Source organism: Leiobunum rupestre, chromosome 3 (assembly GCF_980474605.1).
Source record: "Leiobunum rupestre chromosome 3, qqLeiRupe1.1.hap1, whole genome shotgun sequence".
Classification (NCBI taxonomy): Eukaryota; Metazoa; Arthropoda; class Arachnida; order Opiliones; family Sclerosomatidae; genus Leiobunum; species Leiobunum rupestre.
In genome coordinates, this window is record NC_143386.1 from 36,813,589 (window position 1) to 36,841,265 (window position 27,677).

At 31.6% G+C, this 27,677-nt stretch overlaps 1 protein-coding gene across 2 annotated transcripts; it reads right to left on the minus strand.

Moving 5' to 3' along the window:
* Positions 1-681: 681 nt before the first annotated feature.
* LOC149951623 (U2 snRNP-associated SURP motif-containing protein) lies at positions 682-27,622 on the minus strand. Of its 2 annotated transcripts, XR_016479864.1 has the most exons (25): positions 27,455-27,622; positions 26,107-26,193; positions 25,836-25,950; positions 24,007-24,128; positions 17,834-17,901; positions 17,624-17,766; positions 17,439-17,527; positions 15,902-16,067; positions 14,253-14,476; positions 11,452-11,495; positions 7,528-7,632; positions 7,120-7,186; positions 6,294-6,481; positions 6,070-6,232; positions 5,797-5,876; positions 5,634-5,721; positions 5,047-5,148; positions 4,776-4,926; positions 4,527-4,631; positions 4,386-4,464; positions 3,794-3,950; positions 2,841-2,951; positions 2,447-2,760; positions 1,561-1,635; positions 1,336-1,476 (listed from the first exon to the last, which is right to left on the minus strand). XR_016479864.1 is itself a non-coding variant. In XM_090168110.1 (24 exons), exons 1-24 carry the CDS (start codon positions 27,464-27,466, stop codon positions 1,359-1,361), a joined length of 2,898 nt encoding a protein of 965 aa, XP_090024236.1. In that variant the 5' UTR covers positions 27,467-27,618; the 3' UTR covers positions 682-1,358. The 2 variants fall into 2 exon arrangements, 1 of the variants encoding a protein (XP_090024236.1); XM_090168110.1 differs by lacking the exon at positions 1,561-1,635 and having other exon boundaries at positions 682-1,476; positions 27,455-27,618.
* Between the last annotated feature and the right edge of the window lie 55 nt (positions 27,623-27,677).

Consider the following 27,677-nt stretch of genomic DNA (forward strand, 5'->3'; position numbering starts at 1 on the left):
AACCAACAAAATAATTTTTTAACTATTATCAGGAATCCATACTTCTACTTGGAATGCTTATCCTGCCGTATCGCGCATGGTAAGATCACTCTGACGCCTTTGGCCCCGCCTACGGGAGTAAATATCCCCTTTGCGCGCGCTCCCCTCTCACGTTGTTGTTTGTTAAGTTAACATAGTGACGTCAAAAAAACCGTCAGCCACATCGAGACGAAAATCTGCCGCGATAAGCATTCCAAGTAAAGGTATGGATTCCTGCTGTTGTACATGGTTTGCATCCCTACGCAATCAATGACGTAGAAATAATATGTAAGGCCGCCATTTTGCTGGTGTAGATTTCTAAGTTAAACGTAAGCGGTAACAGTTTCAATCGTCTGTTTGCCGATTTTAATTATTTTCAAATGATTAAGAATTTAGTTGAAGTTGCTAACTGCCTTGTGAGGGTAGCCACAAAATTTTCAGATTCAAATTTCCTTACTATTCCCTGTTTTCATGACCATTTTAAGAGATTTTCCCTGACTTTTTGAGGCCAAAATTTTTATTTTATACTTTACTTTTATCAGAAGTTAATAAATATGAAAATGATTTATATTTCGGTAAAAAGGTTATTGCAATGTTAAAAAAATTTGCGAAACTTTCAAGGAAATAAATGAAAATAATAGAATTTGTCATAGATATAATAGTAAAATAACCTACAAAAAGTGTCAAGATAAAATTTAATTCCCAGACTTTTTAGGCCCATTTCCAAAACTTAGCCAACTTTATTTCGTGGATATTCCAGTCGTCATTTGCTATTTTATTTAAATAACATGGGTTCAAAATCTAATCTGGTTTTTTAGGGCCGATAACGATATTAATTTAAAAAATTTAAAGCATAAATCTAATTTTTGTACGTTTTGTCACTTTGATGAGATTACCAACAAAATGGCTACTTATTTAGTAGCTTCGCGCGAAATGGTTTGAATATTTGTTATCCATTTCTGGTTTCCATGGAGACCATAGGCCACCCTCCCTTAGGTGGAAACTATGTATTGTTCATATAAATCAGAGTTTTTGGGGATTTCCAAATCATTCTGTCTTGGTAATTACTCCAAGGAAAAATTGTTGTGCCTAAACACTATGCAGTGTGGGCAATATTGCCTTTCCTTCTCACAATTCTTCACATGGGCATAAATATTCAAAACTGAATTTACAGTATACAGGTAAATCTTTAATTTTAAGATGGTGCCTTAAAATTAAAATTACAGACTATGTCTAATTAAGTTCATTGGAAAGTTTGTACAGATTTTTTAGAAGTCCATGAAGTTGATGGATGGATATGGTGGTGATGAAATAACAAGAGTTCATATATATTTAAAAACCTAATGCCTCTTCTTCTTATGTTTTCTAGTTGGACTATTTGAGGATAGCCTGTGTTTATGGCTTGGGGACCTAGAATGGGAATGAATGGAGGACCTTTTGGGGCTTCGGCTCCTGGACCTGAAAATAGTAACAAAAATATTTTTAAATTACAAACATGGACTAAACAACAATGCCTAACATTTACTTTAACGAGAAACTTACAAGCTTAATCAGTTACCCCATGGATTTAAATTCATATACAAATAAACAATCAAATATAACGTCCAGTTTCAATATCTTGAACAATAAACAAAAAATTTACTAAAAGTTATAAGTTATTATTTTCAAACTATAAATTCAAAAACGTTTTCTAGTTATCTTTCACTGCTAGGGAAAAAATGCCTAAACCTGAATTGAAATAAAATGTTTTAACATCCAATTTTCAGCTTTATATGCAGAAATAATAATTTCACTTCCTTCTTGTAATACTAAACCACACTTAAAACTTTTTTAAATAATTAAGTTGGAAGATTTTTCAATCACTCTACAGAACTGATTTTTAGAGCCCCAAGATGATAGAATTTAAAACTTTGCACTTTTCATGTATTAATGGGAATTAGTGATAAATTTTTCAAAAAATTTTGTGATTAAGTTCTCAAGCTAGTGAGTGTTTCGAATTTAGGTGGCAAAATATGTTTTTTTTTTCAAAATACCCGGGTACTATAAAACATGAATTTGAGCAAAATTAGAGACATGACTTTCCAAGTAGACAGTGCGAGAAACCAAGAAATGTTTTGGGAAGGTTATAGGAAACAGGGCTGTAGCTAGAAAAAATTGCGCCCAGGGCAAGTGAAAATTTGGTGCCCTAATAGGTTTAAAACGCTTTAGAGAAAAATGATGTTTTTCTGCCCCTAGACCCAAACGCGCCTCTGCTTAGCTACGGCCCTGATAGGAAATAGTAATTTTAAAATTTTATCCCATATCCCATTCTGGAAACCAGTTAGCTGAAATTAGTCCCAATTCTTTTTATAATACTTAAATTTCTGTTATATCAAAATTTAAGCTAGCCCTGGTTTATTTATTTAAAATCAAACAAAGTCTTATTAACCTTCTTGATTTTCTTGGAGAACGAGCATGATTAGATGACTTCCGATGGGGACTTCTGGAACCTGGTCTCTTTCGATGTTCCCCTAATGTGCTACTTAAAAACCGAGGACTACTGGTACTTTTCTTCTTCTCATCTAATCTCTGATGATAAGAACCATTGCTACTCTCTCTCTCACCACCTAATCTTCCTTGTATGCTTGAAGGGCTTGGACTGCGACTAAAGCTTTGATCAGAAGTTGGAGACTGAGATCTACTCTCTGAACGAGAGGCATTCTCCATTTCTTTTCTGTGTTCTTCCTCAAGTTTTTCACGCTCCTTATTGGAATAAATTTTTTATTGACGCATTTTGTTAAAGAAAAATTACTTTTCTAAATAATTACAATTAATTAACATACTTTTCTTATAAGTTTCTGTCGATACTGCTCCACTTGATCTGAAATACTTCCTTTGGACTTTCCAGCCCTCTTCCCAGATTCTAATTCATCTTGAAACTTCATAACTTTTAACTAAACATTGAGGAGTAACTCAGAATCACTGTAATACTACTACAATCATCATAATTCAGTTTAAAGACTACAAAACAATAAAAACTATCATAGTTACACATGCTTATATAAGACTAAAATAAGTGTGCATCACTTTGCAAGAACTTTGTCTTAACAAAATTTACTACTTTTACCCTTAAATAATACATCTCAACTTCAATAACAGAATAGCCTGCCAGATGATATGGTCACGCAAAAATTTTACCCTGTTTTTAAAAATTTGTTACGGACCTACCTAGCTGAGTAAACCAAGTGTCTCCCTATCTGTATTAGTGTATTTCGTAGTATTTTTATTTTTGTCTTTGTATTCTAGTAATTTTTGTATCTCTCTTTTGTAGTGTAATTATATTATTGTTGGTTTTGTTTCTACTCCCTGTATTCTGATGCTTGGGCATAAGCCCCTGAGGCTTTCCAAGTAAATAAATAACCTTTCCAGCAACGACACATTTTATGAGGTTAAAAATGAAATTAAGATTTCCCATACAAAATTGATCTTTCGAACTTTTTTGCATTGTTTAATGTTCTATCACTTTACCTGACTTGATCAGAGCTAATAAACTATTTATTTGGTTAAAAGGTGTTTATCACTCTTTTCATGTATTGTTCTAACAGTGTGTTTCTCTAAAATTTTCAAGATTGAGCTTCAAAAAAAAGATCTAATAGCTAGGGATAGACTTGTTGAAAAATTATAAGCAAGGTGTGGTCTACCCCCATAAAGTCTTTAAACTCAATTAAAAATGATTTTTTCAGATACTATAACAGTGTTACGTGCAATTCTCGATGGATCAGTTCCAGAAACCTACCTCAATTTCCCTTAATCTAGCTCTTCTCTCTTCAGAAACATCATGCTTAAGACTTTCAAGGAAAGCAGCTGCTGCATCTGAACTGTCTCTGTCTCTCCTTTCTTCAGATGACATACGATGATAATGATGCCTAGATTTATACCTTCCATCTATTGGTCTGAAAATGAGTTAAGAAACTTAAATATTATTCTTTTCGAACATTATAAAACTAAAGAACTAGAGTATAAATAAATTATAGGGTCAATGTTTTAAAAAATTTTACTATAATTCAGTTTCTAAAATCAAACCAAAATGTTTCAGTTTAGAGTTAAGTATTTGGTTTATTGGTTTAAAACATTAAATCCTGCTGAAAGATATAATCTAGATAAACCTTATTTCAACATGTAAAAGTTATTAAATTTTTATTTGCAAAACGGTGTAGAAGGTTTTTATCTAGGTGTCGTGCACTATGCATAGAACAGTTAAATTTGAAGATTTTAAGTTTAAAATAAAGGATTTAATAGAAAGAATGAATTTTAGTAGTAAGAATAGTGACAACTTTTCAGTAATCTGAAAATATTATTTTTACTAATAAAAATTAAAGTACACTCACCTGCCATCTAAATCTCTTTGGTTACTTGGGTGATCAGGATCTTGATGTTCTAGTAATTCCCACTTAGAAGTAGTAATTGCTAATTTAAAAAAATTACCATTAGGAAAAATAAATTATCGTAGAAAAAATAGGGCATATTACCTTGAGCTTCAACTGTTTCAGGATCAATTGCTTCCCACTTAGAAGGAATGAATTTCATTTTTGGTGAGTTTTCATCCATAGGCATTCCATCTATGTCATCAGATACTGCAATATTACAATTTCCATTCAGTATCATGATAACTTATTTAATAAAATTATCTATCATATAGAGTCAATAAGAAAACATTTCATAGAGGGAGTAGAATATCCCAATATTCAACATTAAATTTATTTTCAGCTACTACGTACATGGAACACCGTCTATATCATCTGAATCATGTGGTAAAGGAAAGCCATCTATATCAACATCACCACCAAGCGGAACACCATCAATATCTTCTGAGTATGGTACTATTTCTGGTAATGGTAGGGATCTTTCATCTATTAACTCCTCATTTTTCTAGAAAAATAAATATTCGTAAATGGTTTTAATACTTGTATAAAAAATTAAAAAATAATTATTTCTATGGTTCAAGAGTTGATGGTCATTCATCAGATTAATAACAATGGCAAAACTTACATTAGGAACAAGGCCCAAGAAAATATTTTGGAGTTTAATGAGGAACTCATTTGGATAAATGGCCCACTCTTCCCATGCTCTGAATACACTCATAACCCTTTGCTAAAAAAAATAAGTCATTAAGTCAGTGCTCAAACTTCCCGAAATGTTTTCATCAATACATAATTTATATAAGACTTTTACCCTAGTTTGTACATATGATTTCACTTACAAAAATAATAGTTCATCAGATCAGTAATATTTAAGAAACAACATCTATCAAATAAGGTTTTTGGCGTGTTTGAATTTTCAATTTGAAATCTACAAAGTAGCCCTCATAAAAATACTAAATGATGTTTAAGTGAATGGAATAAGATATTTAGACCTAATGGGCAATATCGTGGCTGTCAGAGATATCATTCTCACTTACAACTTTTTTGACAATGAATTAGTGCCAGGCTTAACCCCAATACAAAGAAATTATTTAAGAGACAGAGAATATACATGTTGACCCAAGACAACAATTTGGGAAAATTATAACTGATCCAATAACTATGATTCCGTAACAAAAATCGGTAATTAACACCTTATAAACATGTAAAAATTACTTTAAAATGTTCAGCTTTAAGTCTTCCTTCTATGTTCTTAAAACAGTCATGAACATCTTTAAAAACGGCAGGAAGTTTAGACTGAAGCCTGAATGAAATAAAAGCATTACTAACATATCTAACGCTAATATATAAAGTTAAGAATATAAGAGTAAATATTTACCCTTTTCGATAAAATGAAGCATTGGCAACCTTAACACTGCAATTATGCAAAACGTCTGATACTAAAAATAATCTTGCAATCTAAAAATGTGGAGAAGACGAATATTTGCACTTTAACCACTTTTTGTTTAGAGAAAAAAATTTGAATGCTTCAAAAATATATTAAAGAAAGATACTATAGGCCTAATTTGAATATATTCCGTTAAAAAGGGTTAAGAACAATATTGTAATAAGTTTGATTGCATTTTTTAAACAGTAAGTGGAATGAACGCACCTTTTTATGCAAAGCTGTTTGAAGTATGGAAAGTGATTCAGCTATACAGTCAATGATTTCTTCAGCTGCTTCTGCATGCTCTATACAATAAATCATAGCTTCGGCTATTTTAGGTTTTTCGGGAGTCAAGTTACGTAAAAGATCTTCAAGCCTATCTCTTTGTCTGAAAGAATAATGTGTGCTAAATCAATTTTTCCGTCGAATGAAATTTAAATGAAACTTACGCATCACTTAAAGATCCTTTTTTGGGATCTTCAAGTTTAATAGGTAGTGGTGGAGGTGGCGGTGTAGACCTTTCTATGAGCTCTTCTGGCATCCCTTGCAGATAAGGATTTATAGGTGGTGGTTTCCAAATGGAACCATTTTTAAACATTTGAAAAGGTTCTGTACGCCATTTGCTAGGATGATCTCCCTATTAACAAAAAAAACATGAAAACTTTACATAAATTTATTTTTTATAGCGTTATGTTATTTACTATAATTTTTGCTTCAGATTTTTTTCAGCGACATGTCAAATTTATTGCGAAACATGTCTATGAATTTAGTTTCCTTCACACACCACAAAATTACGAACTTAAATTATAGGCCACCCTATTGTATATGTACGATGATGATAGACCAGAGACAATGTCATTCTACTACCCATTCCATGATAGATTTGATAGTGAAATATTTTAAATCTTTAATTATTGTGAACACATTTATCATGCGTTTTACCAGAAGTTTATAGTATATTTCTTAGAGGTACAAGTTTCATCTTTACCTCCTGAAAACTAATGTATATATAAACTTCTGGTTTTATTAATGTTTATAAAAATATGGTTGGAGCATTTTTTTAAATCTAAAGACTTGCTAAGTTTCTGTAGTAGTTAGCTAATAAAAGCTCTAGTCAAGGTATACTTTAATTATATTAAATATTTAAGATTATGATAAATTAACTACTGCAATTATGTATTTCATTGCTCAATACCTTATAAACTTAAAATAGCAAATTAGCCTAGCAAATATACGAGCAATTATATCCTAAAAAATTGTTTAATGGACACTTACTTGCAAAACAGAAAAAAGCCTCCATCGATAATAAACATGAGCTGGGCTTTGATTATCAAATAGAAATCTACAGTAAAAGGAGTAGGATAATGTTACAGAAAAGTAAAAATTAAAAATTAAAAACTGATAAAATGGAATCTATCCACAAATTAAGAAAATAAAAAGGAAAGGTGAAAAATTTATTAATATCACATAATTCCATTTAATATCAGTTTATCTACTGTTGCCATATCTTCATCATTGCACATAACGGATAAAATTTAACTTAAGAAAAACTTTTGAAAATTTGCTATCTTATTAAAGCAAATATAAGCTGTATTAAGAACCAAGTACATTAAATATTAAAATGCATTTTATCAGCTCTGGGCTAAAATGAAAATGAGGCTTAATGGTAAAGAAATATTCTACCTGAACATAGGATTGTTAATTTCACTATTCATAATCATTGCTTCAAACATGGGCCCCTCTCGAACGACAAATTCAATCATACGATGGATCAGACAAAGTAGACTCCTGAAAACAAGGTTCTAGTTATGGCAACAAAAACCCTACTCAAACTCAATCAAGAGCTACTTGTTTTAATTTCAGTGTAACCACAAAATATAACCATACACTGCTAAAAATTAATAATGGGTAGAATTATTTTAATTATTATATTTACCGCAAAATATTCACAATATTTGGAATAATTTGGTGGTAAATTTCATTACGGAGATAATAGAACCTTAATTTACTTTCGTAAATTTTATCAATTATTTCAAACTTAAAGAGCCACAAAGCTTTTGGTTTTTTTACTGTTGAAGCAAACTTGACTTTCATTCACTGCATTGAACTTCGTTAGTCTTAGTATGAAAAGGGGAGCCGTTTTACTGTATTTTAGTACGAATATCCTAACTTTGAAATGTGGAGCTACCTTACGGTATTTAAGTCAGGATTAAATTTATGAATTCATTATCATATTACAGGTTATATAAATAATCCAGCTGAAAACTGACAATTAAATGAAAGTGTATTTGTAATGAACATTTCCACTATTTGCCCAGGGTTAAACCTGCACATTGATCTGCCTTCAAGATATTAGAACTTCTGGTCATAGTGAGGAGGATTACTTCCCCCTTTCCAATATCAATATTGATTACTTCAGTAACTTTTTAAAGTGACATCTTAAATATATTTTACAATATTAAATTTAAAAAAAATCTTTCATGAAATTATAGCTTTCATTTTAAAAATGGGGTTCTAGTAAAACCTGAAAAGAAACATTAAATAAATTTTTTCCTCATAGCATACCATTTTAAAGAAATTAAATTGATAAACAAAATTTTGAATTTATAAACTTCTCTTGGCAATTAATAATTTTTGACCCGTAAACGAGTTTTATTTCTTCTTGCTTAAATCAAAACTATCATTTGGACATACTCCTAATTTAACCACAAAACACTTTCTACGCAAAATTTAATTTTAAGTAAGGACATATAGTATCAATAATTATTTGATGTAAACAAAAACTTTACTAGACAATGAAAACAAAACCTTTAACTAAAAATTATTTAGTTCGTAATTTTCTTCTAGTATCAATAGCACGAACATACTAAATACTATACAAATATTTATCCCCAAAATGGGCTTAAGCTATAGAATGATCTACTGTATAGTTATTTACATTTAATGCTTTATATATTTAGACTTAATTCTATGAGCGGAAGCGTAAATAACGTAATTGAATATTTTTATACTGATCAAGATCAGTTGATAATAGTTTGATGCCAAGTGCTTCCATAATAAGAATTTTAGTTACAGCTGCTCTTCATTATAGTAGAATCATTGTCTGGTTAATTTTATGGCTTTAAATATTATAAAAAGGGGCCTAATTTGAATGTTCTGATTCAATATCAGAGGATATAGGTCGTATGCCATGAATTAAAGCTGGTACTTATCAGGCAACAATTGTTAATTTATTTAAAGGGATTATGAAAAGACTATAGTACTTATACTCTACTGATTTCTAATAATTTGTTATCAATTAAACTCAAATTTTAGTTAAAAATTTAAAGCCATGGTCATTTAAGATAATTCCTAGCTACCTATCTCCAATTTGGCCATCTTGGGGATGCTAAGAGCAGCCTTAGGATAGGCCCTAACTAACGAGGGGGAGATGCATTTGCTGCCCACTTGAAATATATCACTTGCACTTACAAGGAGATGACCCGAGGTGTTACACACTGATTTCGTTCAAACTCGAGGGATTGGTAGACCTTCATGTAACTTGAAAAATCCTACAGGGAATTTATTCAATGGGTAACGGTTTTGCCATGGCAACGAAAAATGTTTTTGACAACATAAAATTGAAATTTTTCCTATTTAAGCCATATCGGTTCATTTTCACCCATATGGTTCAAATTGATCAAAATGTGATCATTTTTTTTTATAATTTTGGTATTTTAAAATTTTTAAATTTTTTTAAAATCTTTCTTGGAATCGGTCCAAATCCCATGTTATTTTCAATGGGAAAATTGCCATTTTAAGTTGTCAAAAACATTTTTCGTTGCCATGGCAAAACCGTTGCCCATTGAATAAATTCCCTTTAGGATTTTTCAAGTTACATGAAGGTCTACCAATCCCCCGAGTTTGAACAAAATCGGTGTGTAACACCTCGGGTCCTCTCCTTGTTAGTGTCCCTAATGGTAAAAATCACATAGCATGAAGCAATATTAAATTATTAAGGCCATGAATAAAGTCTAAATAAAATTTATAGTAATTATAGTAATAACTGAGTTAAGGCAACATAATTCTCCAACGGATAAAATTACTCCCAGTTCATAAACTGAATATTTGCCAATTTAAAACATGCCTTAGGAATTTCGAGTATTTTACACCCTAGAGACCTGCACAATCCAAGTGATAATTATAAAGTCGTATGAATCTACATTTTTGCTCAATATATAGGTTATGTTTGTAAACATAAAACAAGTCGCCTTTTCATTCTCATGCGAGATTTTGCAGGTTAACCAGGAAAAAAATTCCTTAAATGTAGTTCTTTAAGAGTTATAGTGTGCTCATGTGGAATCTTTCAAGGCATTTAACGAAAGTAACTCATTGTTTTACAAAAATGATGGCTCAATTAGTTTGTTAAATTTATGAGACGGCATGTTAGAGTCTCGTTCAATTTAAATTGATGCAAGTCAACTTATTGAACCAACTGGACTTGACAACTTAACAATAGTTGGACAGTCATTTAATTTGATTTTCGATAAGGGGATGTTTGTAAGAATTTGTTGCTTTCACAAGGCAAATCAATCTTAAAATAAAAAAAAGTTGACGAAGGGAAAAAAATCCTTTCCCAAAATGATGACAGCGTTAAGTGGTTCCAACAATCAAACTATTCTCTTACTACTTAATATTCCTTTCTGATTAACATTTTGAATTTTTCTTCAAATTTCACTACTTACAAAAATTGATTTTGAATTTTCCAACGGTTTATAAAATGAAGAAAATATTTGAATAGATGAAATTCAAAAACCCTGTGCTGTGCACAAAATCTTAAAATGATGTGACTAAGCTTAGGAAAATAGCAAAGACTACAGCCAATAAGGAAAACATGCAAACTTATGAATAAAAAACCAAAGAGGCTTATCATCTTCAATAATCTTCTTTCCAAACTGCTCAACTAGCTGTTTTAGAAAACTCCACGTAAATGTTGCCAGAAATCTTCAATGTGCCTTGGACTTTTTGGGAGAGGGTGTTTGATCATAGCCAACACAGCCATATGATTTAAAATAACTTTTCTGACAAAAATTTTACTAAAATTTCATAATAACCAGCTGGTTGCTCTCATTCTTTAAAATTAAAATGCATCTGTCAAGTTGATAATTCCAAAATGAACTCAAGAAATAAATGAAATATGTGTTGGATTGTTGAATTAAGAATCTCAACTAAAAGCAGATCACTAAGCTTTGTGAATATTTCATTAATTAACAAAGCTAAATAATTGGCTGTACATGATGGTAGAAGTGAATATATTTTAATGATTTTTATAACATTTAAATTCAATGAACGTTTAACTGATTAAGAAAAAAATAACTGATAATAAAAATTCCATACATTACCCAAGTAATTAGTACATCGCTTAAGCATTTTTAAATGTAAAACATAAAGTTTGGAAAGGATGGAAGAAGAGACAATAAGATATTATACTATATTACTATGAGTAAAGATAGAATCCCTTTCCCAAAAAAAAAGTTTGACCAACCAGCTGAAGAACAATTTACCTTAATACTGTTAACCAAATTCTAGCAGTATTTATGAAGAAAACAAAAAAAGTTAAGGCAGTACCTTTCTGTTGGGATAACCACTTTGACAACTGCATTGGCTAAAATCTGCAGGATTGTGATGGACACCAGAGAATGAACAAGATGCACACACGTCATTAAAATTTTACTTTAACTTACTTAAAAATTAAATAATACAAGTTTCTAATGAATCATGTATTATTGTTGATAAGCTTAGGCATAAAAACAAACAAAACATTCTTTATAATTCATCTTATCCACTTTGAATTAAATTTACCAAATATTGGTGCAGTAGAATTACTTGATCATATGATGAATAAAATCATATTAAGTTCATTAAGAATGTAGTACATAACTTTCAATTCAACAAAATTTAATACCCTTTTGACACAATCTTTTTGAGGCAAACAAGTTCCTAATACCATATGTAACATAATTACTCATAAGTATGCCACTAGTTCTATTTCTTTAACGGTTTGTTTCACAGATATTGCGTCATCCGTACCCTACGTAATATTTGACGTCATGGAATCTCAAATGCCGATTATGCCGTCGTTCAATTTGCTCTACTTCTGATAAATCATTTTTGTTTTCCCCCTTTTGGACATGAAAAGACTAGGGTTTTGCCAGATTTTCCTCATAGAACTTCACTGGCTCAAGGAAACTCCGGCCAAACCCTCGTCTTTTCATACTCAACAGGGGGAAAACACTCGTATAGGAATCTAAAGAACGGTTTATTATTCTTAGGCACGAAGAAACAATACAATACCTATTTAAGTTTTTCACGGATCTACGGAAACAATATTATCTATTTATCTTTTAATGTTTAAATGTAACCATCATAAAATAAGGTTATGTGGGCCTCTCCCTCCCAGAACACTGGTGTACTGCTATTAGAACACTTTTACAGGGGCCAGTAGGTTAAAAATAGGCCACACCAAACTCTCTAAAAGCTGCGACTTTGATCACTTCTAGCGGTTGAACGGTAGATGCTGGAATGTTGAGTCCCATTGAAACATTGATCAGTATCACTTAGAGAATATCATATCCAAATTTGGTGAGAATTAGCCAAGAACACTTCCCCACGTTAAATGTGCGGGGTTCTTTGCATTGGCAAATAAAAGAAGCAGGTTTATTGCAAAAATAATTGAAATTCAGGTTGAGCTTTTCTGGGGCATCTACAAGGTTGGAGTCTTGCAGATTCTTTTGAGCCTATGACTAACTCCTCTAGGCTTGGTATGGGTTTTAAAAACGCTGGTGGATTATCCCACTTCGACGACTTGTTCCATTTTCGGAAAGTGATCTCTGAACCGAACCATATTGGTCATTTTCCAAAACCTTTTATTTTTGTAAACTACTCATTATTTAACTTCATCCACACAAACCGAGCGAGTTTATAAATTTCAATAAAGTTACATGGGGCTGACTAAAATTCCAAAGCAAAAATTACTTCTCAATTTAGAGGTTTTCGATTGGCTTAAATAAATATGTTAGTAGCCAATAGTGTGACTCCCAAAATTACTAGGATGAATAAAAAGGTTAAAATCTAACGTAATCCACCTTTTTACTGGTAGTGAAGATTTTTGAATGGAATAAAAGTACAGTGGCATACTTATGAGAAATTATGTTACATATGCTAATACAGTAATACTATTTTAAAACAACTTTATAGTACCTCAAAAATTGTGTGCTTGGTGTTATTATAGACTACGTAATTAATAGCACTATCATATTAACTTTAATTTATTTATACGTCTACCAACTATTGAAATTCAAACCCTGTTTTGCTAAGTATTCTTAGCAAGCAATGCAACGATAAATTTAATTTCTTTAAATTATATACAGATGTTATTTTTTTAACTTGTTCTTTAATTTATAGCCAATAACTGGGAAGTTGATGATGTGGAGCAGGTAATGCTTCAAAGAACAGTTACTGTAGAATAAATTACTATACTTGAGCATATAAGACCAATGACTATGAAGTCCAACCCATAGAATAAAATGAACAAATTTCCAGGGCCTTACTGCTTTTGTAATTTAAATTAGGGTAGTATACTACATATTGAAATATGGGAATTGGGTAATGAATGAAAACATTTTCATTTTAGCTGTCATAGTAGATGAGCTTGAAAACCATTTGGTGTGTCTTGACACAACAAATTAACCAACTGAATTCCATACTTTTAAGGATTTATTTTAGAGGAATAGGTCTACTGGGAACTAACAGATAAAGAGTTTTAGTGGACCACTTTATTATACTGCTTATAGCTTATTCATTCGGCTTCATTTCAGTAAACTATAAATTAAATTTTATTCCAGTACCTCTATCTGGTGCAGGAATTTGATCCAGAATTAACTAGTTATGGTAATCGTTTCTTACCAAGTTCATTGAAAAGTATTATTCCTAAATTTTGATGTTGAGCATGTAATTTTGCACAATGCCCTTAGAATAAACTGAATATTTGTCAATTTTTTTAAAGACTTAAGTTTGTTTATAACCTTTTCTTAAATGAAATTCATGGAAGTGGTTTTGATATCTGCTACGGTAAAGAAGATTTAATGAGCAGATGCTTTCTAAGTACTTTTTTTAAGAAAACTAAAATTTGCAAATAAAAGGTACCATTTAATGATAGACGTTTTAATTAAGATAGATATGGGGTGCTTAATGATTTAAGTTTCTTTATAATTAATTTCCTTTCTTAGATGCATACAAGTTAGAGGTAAATCATATGATAGTTCAAAATGACTAAGTAAAATCTAAAAACTTAATGTAAAATGAGGAAGCAGAAAAGATTTACAAGAATGTTTTGTTATTTGCAAGTAGGCTTTGTCACCAAATTTTACCTTGTCAAATTCTTCTTTTGCAGGCCCACTGGTAGGTAATGGCTGCCCAGGTGGCGGTAGTTTCTCCCTATCTTTTTTGACGGGTTGAGCATTGAATGGCAAACCAGAAGGCGGTGGAGGCAACGTCAATTCTACCATGGCTGGTGGAATGTAAACTGGGTGTGGCGGAATGGGTATTGCTTTACCCCATCCTAACTTCATTTCAAAGGACATTATATCTTTGCCTGATATAACAATTATGGTGCCATCATGAATAAGCATTCAAATATTAAAAATGTATCAGTAATTAAACATCCACATATCAATATAAGAAATATTTCAAATATATAAAATCTAAACAATTGTCATAGACAAAAATTATGTTCCATAAGTGTATCAGTTACAATATTATGTAATAATAACAGTGTGGAATCAATTCTATGAATAAAAGAGTCACTTTGCTCTGTAGTGGTTGTAGTTATTCATATTATTTAACAAGTTTAATGTGTCTATAACAAAATTAATGAATGACTAGCTATTAAAATATTCCCAATAAAGGTTACTAGAATGTGTTGCAGAAAATTTTTATTTTCTTGCAGCTCTAGATTAAAAACCGTGATAGGGGAGCTACATTAAAACAAGAAAGCCACATTAATTAACAGGGCCTATAACCCAACCCTGACTATACAAAACAGATAGTGACATATAGCTCGTAGAAAACTTTGAAAGGGAAGAGAAATTCTGATGCGTACACACCAATTTATCCATTTAGAAATCAAGAACAATTTTTGGGGCAATTGTGAAGAAATTATTTTAGAAAATAAAAAAATTTCAATAACAAAAACTCTCCGTATATATTCTTGGCCAAACCGACAAAAACCAACAAAATTGTATTACACTACCAAAACTTTCATAACAATTATCTAAATTATATCCCTAAATTTAAAGAATTACGGGTAGATTCACGATTCATTTTGTCATCTGAATAAAGAATTTAAAGCTGTTTTTGGCCAATGAACATAAAAATTGATCTTGATTGCATTGAAAATAAGAGGCATTTTTAATAGTTTATAAACTGGTCAAAACCATTAGCATTTTGCACAAATTCTAGCAATCGGTTTTTGGATTAGAATTTTATAATGAATTTTTCTAATTTATCAGTTTAACTGATTTTTTTAAATTATTAGAGTTTTTAATTATTTGGTATCTTATCATTTATTTGGTCCATATTCTCCTTGCCCCCTGAAAAACCATTGTAGCAAAATTTTTAAATATTCAAACTGCGTGATTTCCTGCTATTTTGCCTCAACTGTCAAATGCATGAGGCTCAAAACAAAGTACAATTCCAAAATATGCCCATGTTGAAGACTTTCCCCTACTTACTGTGATATCAGGCATTATTCCGAATTGGACTAAAAAGCATAAAATTCCTATCATGAGTTTTAATGTGCATTTTTTAATATTGCTATATTGGCAGCTGTTTTCCGTATTTCTTTATCATAGATATTTTTAGCACTCATTATTATCATTTTGTTTAATAATGATTTTATTCCATTCCCTATTTTCTAGTGGTGTTGTCCTAAAAACTGTTTTGGGGACACTACCTAGGATTTTTGAGTTAAAAAAAGGAAAGTTTTCGGTTTTAAAATGGCTGCAATGGTTAAACTCACCATTTAAGTGTTTCATAGCACGTTCACCATCTTTGCGATTCATAAAAGCAACAAAGCCACAATTTCGACCTCTCGCTCTTTCTTCTTCTGAACGTGGCCACATAATTTTTACACTAGCAAGTGGTCCATATTTACCAAAAATCTCACAAAGTTGTTGTTCAGTCATCTACAAATGGTTGAAAACATAAATATTCCATTCTATGAAAATTCTTGTTCCCACAAATTTTAATTTTTAAGAAGTTAATACATCTTTACAGTTTTTAACTCGGCAAATATTTATACCTGAAATTAAAACTAAATCCATGAGAAATTGAAGACTTCTAATATTAATAAAACTAATATAGGAAATTCCAAGCATAAGGGGAAAACAACCTTAAAAGTTTTGTAGTTCTACAAACTCCAGATTTATTCCCCGAGGGTTTTGTTTTACTTACATTAGAACAGAACCAAATTAAAAAAATTCAGAATGCATTCGCTGTTAGACAATTGATCTTACAAAACCATTAATATACGTTTATATTAAGGATCATCATATTTAGATATTGTAAATTTGGAAAATCACTAGTTTCACACTTTCTTTACCAAATTGTTCAATTATTGATAACTTCCATTATTAAGGGATTTGCATCACAATAGTTCTTTTTATAAAGTAACATGGCCTTATTGTTTTAATGTGGCTCTTACGTCGCAGTCTCTTACTTTTACAAGTCTACAAGCACTCAATACAGTCGCCAGAGGAATATAGGTTTTTCAAGAAAGAATATACTAATAAAACTGCGTGTTGTGACTTAGGAACAACATTTTCTACTTTTACTTTTTATTCATATTATTTTATAAAAAAAACTATTTAAAAAGATACCCAACGCGATTTTTGGCTATGCACTTTTTTTCTAAATTCTTCCATTTATTTCACAGTACTTTTCAGCCCAACTTTTGCACGCGTTAGACAAATTTCAAGTCCTGCAACAACCGGCCTGGGTACAGCTACAGTAATTTGGTAAAAATAGGTTAGGCATTTTCTGCCAAACTTAAGCGCCTACCAGTTAACTTGAATGTAGAAAATTTATTTTGGATTATTTCTCTGAATTTAATGAGAGAAGTTATGATGGCACTGGTATTTTTTACTATGATTGCTATTAGATAGTTAAAATTTACGTAATTATTAAAAATCAAATTAAAGCTCACAGAGGTAATAATAATAATAATAATAATAATAATAAAAATGCTTTTATTGGGTTTCACCTTCAGTAAAAGCATTTTTATCATTATTATTATTATTGCAAATGTAAAACTTATTTGTATATAAACAGATGAATAATCAAGGGATAAATTAAGGAATGGCAGTTAATATAACTTGGGAAATTATATGTATTATTCATTACAAAAAAACACTTTGTAAAGCTGGTACATTAATATCTTGTTACCCATTGTCTGCATCACATCACACATTACAACATCAGGAAATGAAAATAAAATTCTTTTTAAATCTGGGGACCTGAAAAAAGCTGTTAAATAACATATAGATTAAATATCATACCTTTGGATTTACATTTCCTAAGTAGAGATTAGTAGTATTTGGATCACCCGTATCATAAGATCCAAATCCAGGAATGCGATAATCATCAGCTAAATTGCAAAATTTCTTAAGAAGCTCGCACTCAAATTTAAAGAGAAACACAACAAAAGTTTACATGAATGATAAGGAATAATTTCCAAATTTACCAAGTTTAATCTGATTATCAGATACCACTTCTACTCCTTTGCTTGGTGTTACTGCGCTGCTACTACTAGAGCTACTGGAACGAAAAACCTCATTTTTAAGGGAAGATTTTAAACGGTGCCTTTCTTCACGCTCTTCTTGAATACTGGAAAATAACAACAGTGGTAAATGACAATAATTACAAGTCATCTTTGGCACTGCAAAATAAGTACATTTTAAGCTCCTCTTTGAAGAGTTCCAGGTTACTCTTCTTCTTCTCTTTCTCTTTATTCCTCCGGTTCTAAATTTTCAAAACAAATATTGTAGTGTTGGCTGATATCGATTATTACCGATACCAATATCTAACCGATAATTACAATTTTCACCGAAACCAATATTTTCCAATAAATTACCCAAAGGTCAAGGTTAGTAGCACCATCTGCCTTGTTTTTGAGAGTATCGGTATCAAGTAAAATCGTTAATTTAGATGCAAACCTAACAATTGACAAAATCGCAATATCATGTTGGAGCACTCTCGTCAGTCTGAACTGCTATTTCTAAGACTTAAACCTGTACCTTCACCAAGGCCTTAAATATAGGGGTGACGGTTTGAGGGAGCTCAATAAATTATTTTTAAAGTTGGCAAATAAATTAATAGTTTAAAATAATTTTCATACAAATTTAATTTTTGATAAACTTTGTTCAATTAGTAATTAGTAAAAAAATTACTGAATTTCTTTAGTTAAATGGCTAAGGGATAAATTAACAACTTGAATAACCCAAAACACAGGACTAACACACCCTATCAAAAATGAAAAGGGAGTTGATAAGCGGTAGCTAAGCCATACACTATTCAAAATGTTCCCTGTTGACATGAAAGAAGAAGGTGAGGAGGGGAAATTACGGCTCCTACTTAACTCCCTATCTGTTAAGTCACCCTCCCACAGGTAAGAGGAGGTAGGGGGAGTCAAAATGGGGAATCCTGGGACAAAATTATAACGCGTCAAGTTCGAGCTGACTATTTGGCGCCCTCTATCCAAACACGGAGGAAGTTCCTCCATGATCCAAACCAAGCTCCGTCCAGAAAAATACGCTATATCCAAACAACATAAAGAGCTCCACGTTTTACTTTTGTTTCGTGACTGTCGTGATATTATTTTCGTAAACATTATGAATGATCACAGTTATTTTAAAAATAAGTATAGAAGGCATACAAAAGTGAAAAAAATTAATAAAAATATAGGTAAGAAATAAATGTTTTTATTAAGACATTGACTGAGAAGTTTCAAGTCAATTTCTGATTTACTTTCCAGGTATTGGGTTTAATAAGCAATTTCTAATTGTAAATTTACCAACTATACTACTTAATGCTTGTAACTTATATAAGGTCACTTATGTCGGAAGACCTAAAGTGATGATTGTAAGTATAATAATAAGCCACACTGGAGGATTACAAAAGTTCCAGTTCTTTTCAGCGTGTTCAAATTAAATATAAGTCCCAACGTTTTAAGGTTTTCTTCTAGTACTTAATTTCTAATGTTTAAAATTTGTAATAGGATGCTTTAGACGAAATAAAAAGCAATAAAATAAATAAATTAACTGAAGATGCTGTAGAGTATTTATCAGTTTTCACTGATGATAAAACAGGGTCATTAGACAAGAAAAACTTTACAGCTAAAAGGCATGCTCTACTACTTAATTGAGAATTTAAAAATGAAATAAAGGAATCTTTAGCAGCAAAGAAAACATTTCAAGGCCTGCCACGCAGCAGACAAGATCTTGCGGGAACAATTTTCTCACAACGCCTTTTTAATGAAATACACTAACTATTTGGATAAAGAAGCAATCACAGCTACCCCCAAGATTGTAAAAGAAAGAAAAAACCAGCTAAGTGCAAATGAGACCAAAAATAAAGAGCTTAAAACTATTCACCAAGTAGCGACTATGCCATTAATCAATTAATTGGATTATATTAGTGTCCCATATTTGGGAGGAACTGTCTATTGAAAAAAATTGATGCCTTTGCCTTTTTTGAGAAGGTATGTAGTGTGATACTGCCATTTGTAAAACCAGATCTTCCTCTAAAGGGTAATGAAACAAGATTTTTTTTTATAATTAATGCCTTAGAGAAAGAAACTGTGATAACAGAAATGTGGCACAAACTGTGGGGAACTGAAACTGAAAATTCTGAAATTGGGAAAACTAAAGTGTTATAGTATTCTAATCAATTTAAAGGAAGGTTAAAAACTCATTTCAAACTGCTAAAAATGATACGCTAACTAGTAGTGGTGTTCGGAAAGAACTCAAAGTCTTAACTCAAACAAAAACAAACAATAGCAAGTAAAAGTTACAAAAAATGTTAAATTTAGGATGAATTTAACCAATCTCGAATGGCTTTCCTCCTTTTAATCCTCTTGTGTTCGGTAATAGAACAATTACCAGTTTTCACTTTTGTTATTTAAGATTTCATCAGTTTAAGTCTCTTTGTTGATTGCCCATATTGATTTATTGTCGCGTTTAAGATCAATTTTTGGTTTTTCTTAAATAATCTAATGGGTATCACAGTACAATTTTTTCGTTTCTTAATTTTTCCACTGTTATTTAGTCCATTCTTTGCTGACATACAGTACCACCTAGAGCAAAGTGCACTAAGCGAGAGTGGCTCTTTATTGTTGAATGGATTTGTTGTATGGTATCCAACTTTTTGATTGCTCTGTTTTTTATCAGTTTCTGTACAAATTTTTATAAGCTTCTGATTTGAATTAGTTTTGTCACAAACTACTGCAAGAATTTTAAAACCAGCAGTTTGCAAGTTTTCAACTGCTTCCCAAATTATTGAATACAGATCTTACAAGCGTGTAAATTGCCGCAAGGAAAAAAAGCATATGGGCATTTAAAATTCGTAGTGAGTCCTCTGATCATCAGCTGCAGAGCTAAATTTACATTTTTACAATCAGCTGAGCCATTAATAAGGTCTTCCATTTCCGTTACTTTATTTCTAAATGAGTTTAGATTGGTAGCTTCAATCAGTTCCCCTGTGCTACTTTTAAAAACCGAATCTTGCTTAATTTGAATTTCATCAATAATTAAACTAAAGTGTTTCTGGTGATCTTCTACCCTTACCAAAAAATAAGTTGGATTTCAGTTTGTATTTTGTTTGTATACACATTATTAGTTGATATTGAGTTGGTATTAAGTAGGCTCAAGTTGTCAGCATATTTCAAGTTACTATTAAAGGGGTAATAAGTTGTTATTCAGTTGGTAGGAAAATACTGCTTTTGCTAAGTTTATAATTAGTTGGTTTTTAGTAGTCAGGAAGTTACATAATATTTTTAAGTTGGATTTTAGATGTTTCCCAAGTAGGATTTAAGTTGCTTTTAAGTAGTTAAATGTAAATGTTGATTCTGGTTTAGTTGGAAATAAGTTGATTATTTAAGAGGATTTAAGTTATTTTTAAGTAGGCATTTGTCCCAAATACAAACTGAAAACCAAGTTGAAAAACAAGTTGTCGTAAGTGGTTTTTAGCCAACTTATTTTTTGGTAAGGTTAAGTTATCTATGTCAATTTTTTGCCTCATTTCCAAGAGAACTTTGTCATTAAACCCACTTTTGGTGTTTAAATCAACAGAGTAATTAAAAAGGGTTCTCTGTGAAGGCAATGCAAATGCCTGGCGCATGGCTTCGTAAGCGCTGGAAGATTTAGCTTAAATTGAAATGCACCACTGGATTATCGCTGGATGCCATTTCCTTGGTCATGATTTTTTATTCTTTATTAGCTTCAATTGTTCGCGCAACAAGAGTTTCAAAAATATTGACTGACTTTCAAATTGATTTTTTTAAATTATTTCTTCGGTCTGTACTCTCATCTTCAGTCATGAAAAAACCATGGTTTTTAAAGCTTTTCGTAACTTTCGATTTTAATATTTTTACCCTCTTATTTTAAGCTTGGTTTTTTTTGTTGACAAAAACTAATTTATCTTTAGCCTGTTCTGTGGTCATGTAGCGCAGATTAGTTTTTTTGGGAAAGCCTTTTTTATCTCTTCTTTTTCTGTTTTGCAATACTTTTTTAGTTGTTTGACAAGAATGGCAAAGGGTTGTATATTTCTTAAGAATCAATTATTGGCAATTTTCTGACCGGATTGATTGGCTTGCTACACAAATGTACGCACATTTTAAATATTTATCCTTAAAATGTGAAAACAATTCACCTTGTACACCATAGGTTTGCCAAGATTCAATCTCAAAAAGGAAGTGGTTTAAGTCCTCTATAGACAAAATTAAGGTATTAATATCTGCAGTGTTTGACAAAAACAAATCGTGACCAGGAGAAACAATAGAATTGCAGAAATAAACAGTTGGTTTTAAAAACTATGATATTTCAATCCTTAAGTAATTATTACCACATTTTTTAAAACTCAAGACATTTTAAAACACGCACATTGTTTGTAGAATCTTGGATTAATTCAACAGAGCAATCACATGTATCTAAATGATCTAATCTGTGTTCTAAAAACTCTTTCGCTAATTTTTTGAGAGGATGTACTAAAGCAGTGGTTACTGAAACAGAAGCCTGGAGTGAAATTATAGCCAGTGGTCTTTCCAAAGCTGAGTTAACCATGGGTTGTAAAGTCAAAGGCTGGAGTTCTTTGTTGGTTTCGATAATCACTGGTGGTGAAGCTCAAGTCTCAGGCTTTTCTGCAGTGGAGATAACTTTGGCTTGTAAAGCCGAAGCCTGGGGTCTTGCTGAAGATGAGTAAATAGTGGGTTGTAAAGTCAAAGACTGGATATTCGTACCACTGGTGGTGAAGCTAAACTCTCGGCCTTTTCTTCAGTGGAGATAACTTTGGCTTGTAAAGCCGAAGCCTGTGGTCTTGCTGAAGATCAGTAAAATGTGGGTTGTAAAGTCAAAGACTGGAGTTCTTCATTATTTAATCACTGGTGGTGAAGCTAATCTCTAGGGCTTCTGTAAAATTGAGTTAATGATTGAAGCTGTACCCATTGCTGTTTGTTCAGCATTTTTGTCTTTCACCACTTGCATATAAGAATGGTCCAAATAAATAGGATTCTATTTGTAAAATGGTACAGGTTTATTTGCTGTCACATAATGAATATATAATATATATGGGTAAATCCATGTCAAATCACCCGATTTCAAGAAAAGTTCCCACGGCACCATTTTCGATTTCGTTTAAACATTAACCACTTATACTATAGACCTTTTGAGCAGGAAATCCAAATTTTCAGCCCCGAAATCTAAGTATTTTTGAAGATAGGATTTTTTAAATAACCTTGCAAGTAGTTTTGCCCAATCTTGCCAACAAAATGATCAGAGCACACATAAAGGTGTGGTTTTACATCATAATGGGTCTTTATTCCTTACCAAAATATAAGTTGGCTAAAAACCACTTACAACAACTTGTATTTCAACTTGGTTTTCAGTTTGTATTTGGGACAAATGCCTACTAAAAAATAACTTAAATCGTCTTTATTAATCAACTTATTTCCAACTAAACCAGAATCAACATTTACATTTAACTACTTAAAAGCAACTTAAAAATTATATGTAACTTCCTGACTACTAAAAACCAACTTAAAAATAATATGAAACTTCCTGACTACTAAAAACCAACTAATTACAAACTTAGAAAAAGAAGTATTTTCCTACCAACTGAATAACAACTTATTAACCCTTCAACTAGTAACTTGAAATATGCTGACAACTTGAGCCTACTTAATACCAAGTTAATATCAACTAATAATGTGTATACAAACTAAATATAAACTGAAATCCAACTTATTTTTTGGTAAGGGATAGATCATCTCGATTAATTGCGGATAGCCATATAATACATTTTCCCAGATTTTTCGTGGGTTTTGGTACTGGATAATATTCAACTTTTTGAGGGCTCAATTTATTTGATTTATTGTGGTTTTTGCAATTACGGTAAACACAATATTTTCCCATTTTTAGAAAATTTCCCTTCTGCAGGCTACTTACTGTCCAGCTGTTTAATTTTTAAATTTATAGTACAACCGAGAGTCCGCGACTTAACCACTTACAGCATTATTTTAATAAGCCTCGACAGATTTATTTGAATTATTCCAGGCGATCCGTTGGTTCATAAATCTAGTCGTGGCTTGATATGGCGCGAGGTAGCTATTTTCTTTACGTCACAACTTTTTACCAGGATGCGTCCCCTATTCTTTTCATCCCCCAATCCACCCAGTTGAGGGAGTATGGCATCAAAAGCCGGTTCGAATATCCAAAATCATTTCCCCTTCTCACCTTCTTCCTCCATGCTGTTGACAAAATGTGGAAATTGGTATCTCATAGGTACATTTCCGTGTTGACAACAAACGAGATAAACCATACCAATGTTACATAAATAGCATTCATTAATACATACTTTGTCACGAGAAGATTCATACTGGGATACTGAAGAAATAGGTTCTTCTTTTATTTTCTTAGAAACTTCAGCGATTTTCTGAGGTTTATATAACTTTCCAGTTTGTGTGGTTGGTTTTTCTTCTGAAATGGAAAAGTTTACTATTACCATAAGTAACATAAGTATGACACTGAGCAATTTCGGATAATGATAGTCTGTCATAGAATGGTTGCGTAATCGGAAGTTGCTTAACCGGAAACTCTCCTCTTATTTATCTCTTTGCTGGCGAAAATACTCCCAAATTATTTTATGGCTAAGACTCCAATTTGGAAATAACTAATGTAAAGTCAACAGTCATTGAGTTTTAAGTCCTTAGCCCCTTCATTTATTTATATGGTCATGGGCAAAACAGACTATCATTAAAGAACAGCATTGTGAGAATACAAAGCATCATACTTATGTTACTTATGATATTACTAATAACACATTTAGAGCAAAAAGATATAAAATATATATATGATAAAGGAATAAACAAATACAAAACATTTTACTCCTAGTAAATTTCGACATGTCTGATTTTTTTATTTATCTTTATTTAGATACTTTAGACGATTCTGAACATTCCTGTTTAAATAAAAATTTGCTGAGATAATAATATTTGAAAATTAACTTTTGTTAAGCTTTTCTATGGAAAATTATCCTTTTCTATGGAAAATTAACTTATACTATGGAAAATTAACTTATACTATGGAAAATTAACTTATACTATGGAAAATTAACATTTTCTAGAGCTACTTTTCCGTTTGTGGTGTAGTAGGATAGACAAAATTTTCCGTTTGTGGAATATTAGGTGGAGACAAAGTATATTTATGTCTATTAGACGGCCCATCGCGATTAGAAAGCATGGGGTTGGGGTGGCCCGGCGCGGCGCGCCCCCAGCACGAGAGCAAAGCGAACCTGCGGAGCCATTAGGCGTCAACACTTAGTTCATAATTAAATTTGACATATAAATGTTCAGTATCGTCTAACGTATCCAAAAAACTTTGAAAAAACTGACATGCGCTGGTGTGTTGGTATTTTGCCAACATAGCGGGTGCTACTTCACTTAAACAATTGTAACTAGCAACTAATTTTACTTAGGTAATAAATTAGCAAAATTATGTTTAAATCAAAAACCCTTTTAATATCTCACCAAAATTTACTGGTCTCGAGGGTGGCCTTCTTGTTAAGGACATTTTAAATTAACTGCTCCACCACGAACTTCCAACTATCCAATCACCTCAGTCTCCCTCTCTAATCTCTCTAAAATTAGGCCGACTCCTTGTTATTTATCTACTAATTGGGTTACACTGTAGCGCCACTCGCGCTGGTAGAGGTGGTATTTGGACTGAGGCCAAATCTGGTCTTACACAATTAAACAGGCTGAAATTTTGCGCAAAGTAACGCTAAAAAACGTTAACTTTATAAAATTAATATCTACTCATAATTTCATTTCCGCAAAATAATTTTGACACCGAAATGTTTAGTAGCGTCTAGAGTATCAAAAAAAAATTATTTGTTATTTTCTATAGGGAAAAATTTGGCACAAAACTGACTCTGGTTCAAAACACAGTGGAAAAAACTACCCAGTATGTGGGTTATCCATAGTTAAATTCACCACATGTTTAAAAAAAGCTCGTAAGAACTAAGCATTATGTCAAGTTTGGTGTTGTTTTGGCTTGAGGAAGCATTTTCACTAACAACACATTATTCCCATAAAAACTAAACTGACATTTGGGGACAAACGTTTACTGCATAAGAAATTCATTTCAAATTGTTATAGCACCATTATTTGTCAAAAAAAAACATACCACCAGACCCAGCATTAATCACAGTGCCACGGACAAAAAGCTTTCCATGTTTTGAAGGTTCTTCAAATGCTGCAACAAATTCCTCATACGCTTCCGCAGCAGCTTTCTCTTCTTCCTTAAAAATATAAGACAACCCTTACATTAACCTTGATATATTTTTACTCTACATGATACCTGGCTTGGCTATTAACAAGGCTCTATACCAATTATTTCGAGGCATTGGATGTTATAATATCTAACGACAACTCTTCATTGTATATCTGCCACTTACCTCTTTCTTTTGTTTCTCTTGTTCTTTTTTGGAAGCAGGTTTTTTACCAATTGCTCCAATATTGAAAGCTTTCACTTTGGAGCCAAGCTACAGCAGAACAGAAAAAACGGAAAAAAAATTAATTTAACACTTTTATTCCAACAATAATGATATTAATAAGAACAACTTCAGTTACATGGTTTAATGTTGCATAATGTTAACAAACCATCATTGACATATGAAACTTTCATTATCAATTTCCACAGAAAATGATTTTTTACTTCAAAATTTTACCATGGATAATTTTTAACTCAAAACTAATTTACAAAAAACACTCCAAAAAGTGGTTTTTGGTTTTTCTTTCAGTAAATTTGATAAGCTAAAATATTCATTTGCTTCAAATACCAGAAGCAAATTTGAGTTTTACCCATTTCCCACTCTACAGACAGCACTTTAAATTTTGACACTTTCAAACAAGTATCCACTTTGTGACCCTTTTTGTGTGAAAATTTTTCTTGATAGAGGGAAGCTAATAAAGGTTTTCTGCATTTGCTAGGATAGTTCAAATGGCAATGAGACATTACTGAATAAAGTACAATAATTAGTTCGTTGGTTTGTTTAACAGTATTAATTTTAAAGAAAAATGTACTTAACAATGTAGATTTCATAAAACTAAAATCTAAATTTGAATTAACTATATTTCATACTTATATAGTATTTGACAAATAAAATGTTAAGCTTTTTAAGTCCTAAATTAAATGAAGAGAAGCTTTTGAAAATATCAAAAATAAAAAGGTTTTACTTCTTTACAAAACTGTGATCCGAGAAATTAAATATCAAAGCTCTAGTTTTGTTTAATCTGAAATTCGGGCATTTGTGCAAAGGGAAACTAAGCATAATAGCAAAAGATAGAGATTCGTAGAGATTGTTTTAATCTCTCTCTCTCTCTCTCTCTCTCTGCAAAAAAGCACACAGCCCCTGGTTTTTTGCCCCAACTTTCTTATTGTAGGTCGCTGTTGAACTTTATTTCTGGCTTTTATAGTAGCCCCCTTCTTGTTTATATCCCAAACCAAATCAAAGATCACATGCATAGTCCATAGAAATGTACATTCATCTTGATTAACTGATTTCAGTCAAATAAACCATTGCTAAGATTGGGAAAGCCTGAGTTTTAAAAATTATCCACATAAATCCTCTGGGAATTAATGTCATTTGAGAAAAACTTAGTTAATTTATTATTGGAAAGGAGTTCTTAACTTTCACTCATCATAAATGTAGGCAAGAGGCATGGAGCTGCATAAAGCAGTGAACAAACAAAATGTCAAAAAAACATTCAGGAATTTAACAAGAACTTATAGAGATACCTCACCTGTCCACTCATTTTAGACACTGTTTAGAAGAAATAGATGAACTTTTATAAAAATTTCATTCTTGAGTAAAAAGTAATGTATGTAGTACTTATTAAGAACCCGTTCATAGGCTTAGGTCAGTTTTAAAAATTTCTTTTTTTTTTATAAACTCCGTCTGAAATTCTGAATACAGCGGTAAGCGATTACAGAGGGGCAGAAACTAGGAGATACATTAGCTGCGCT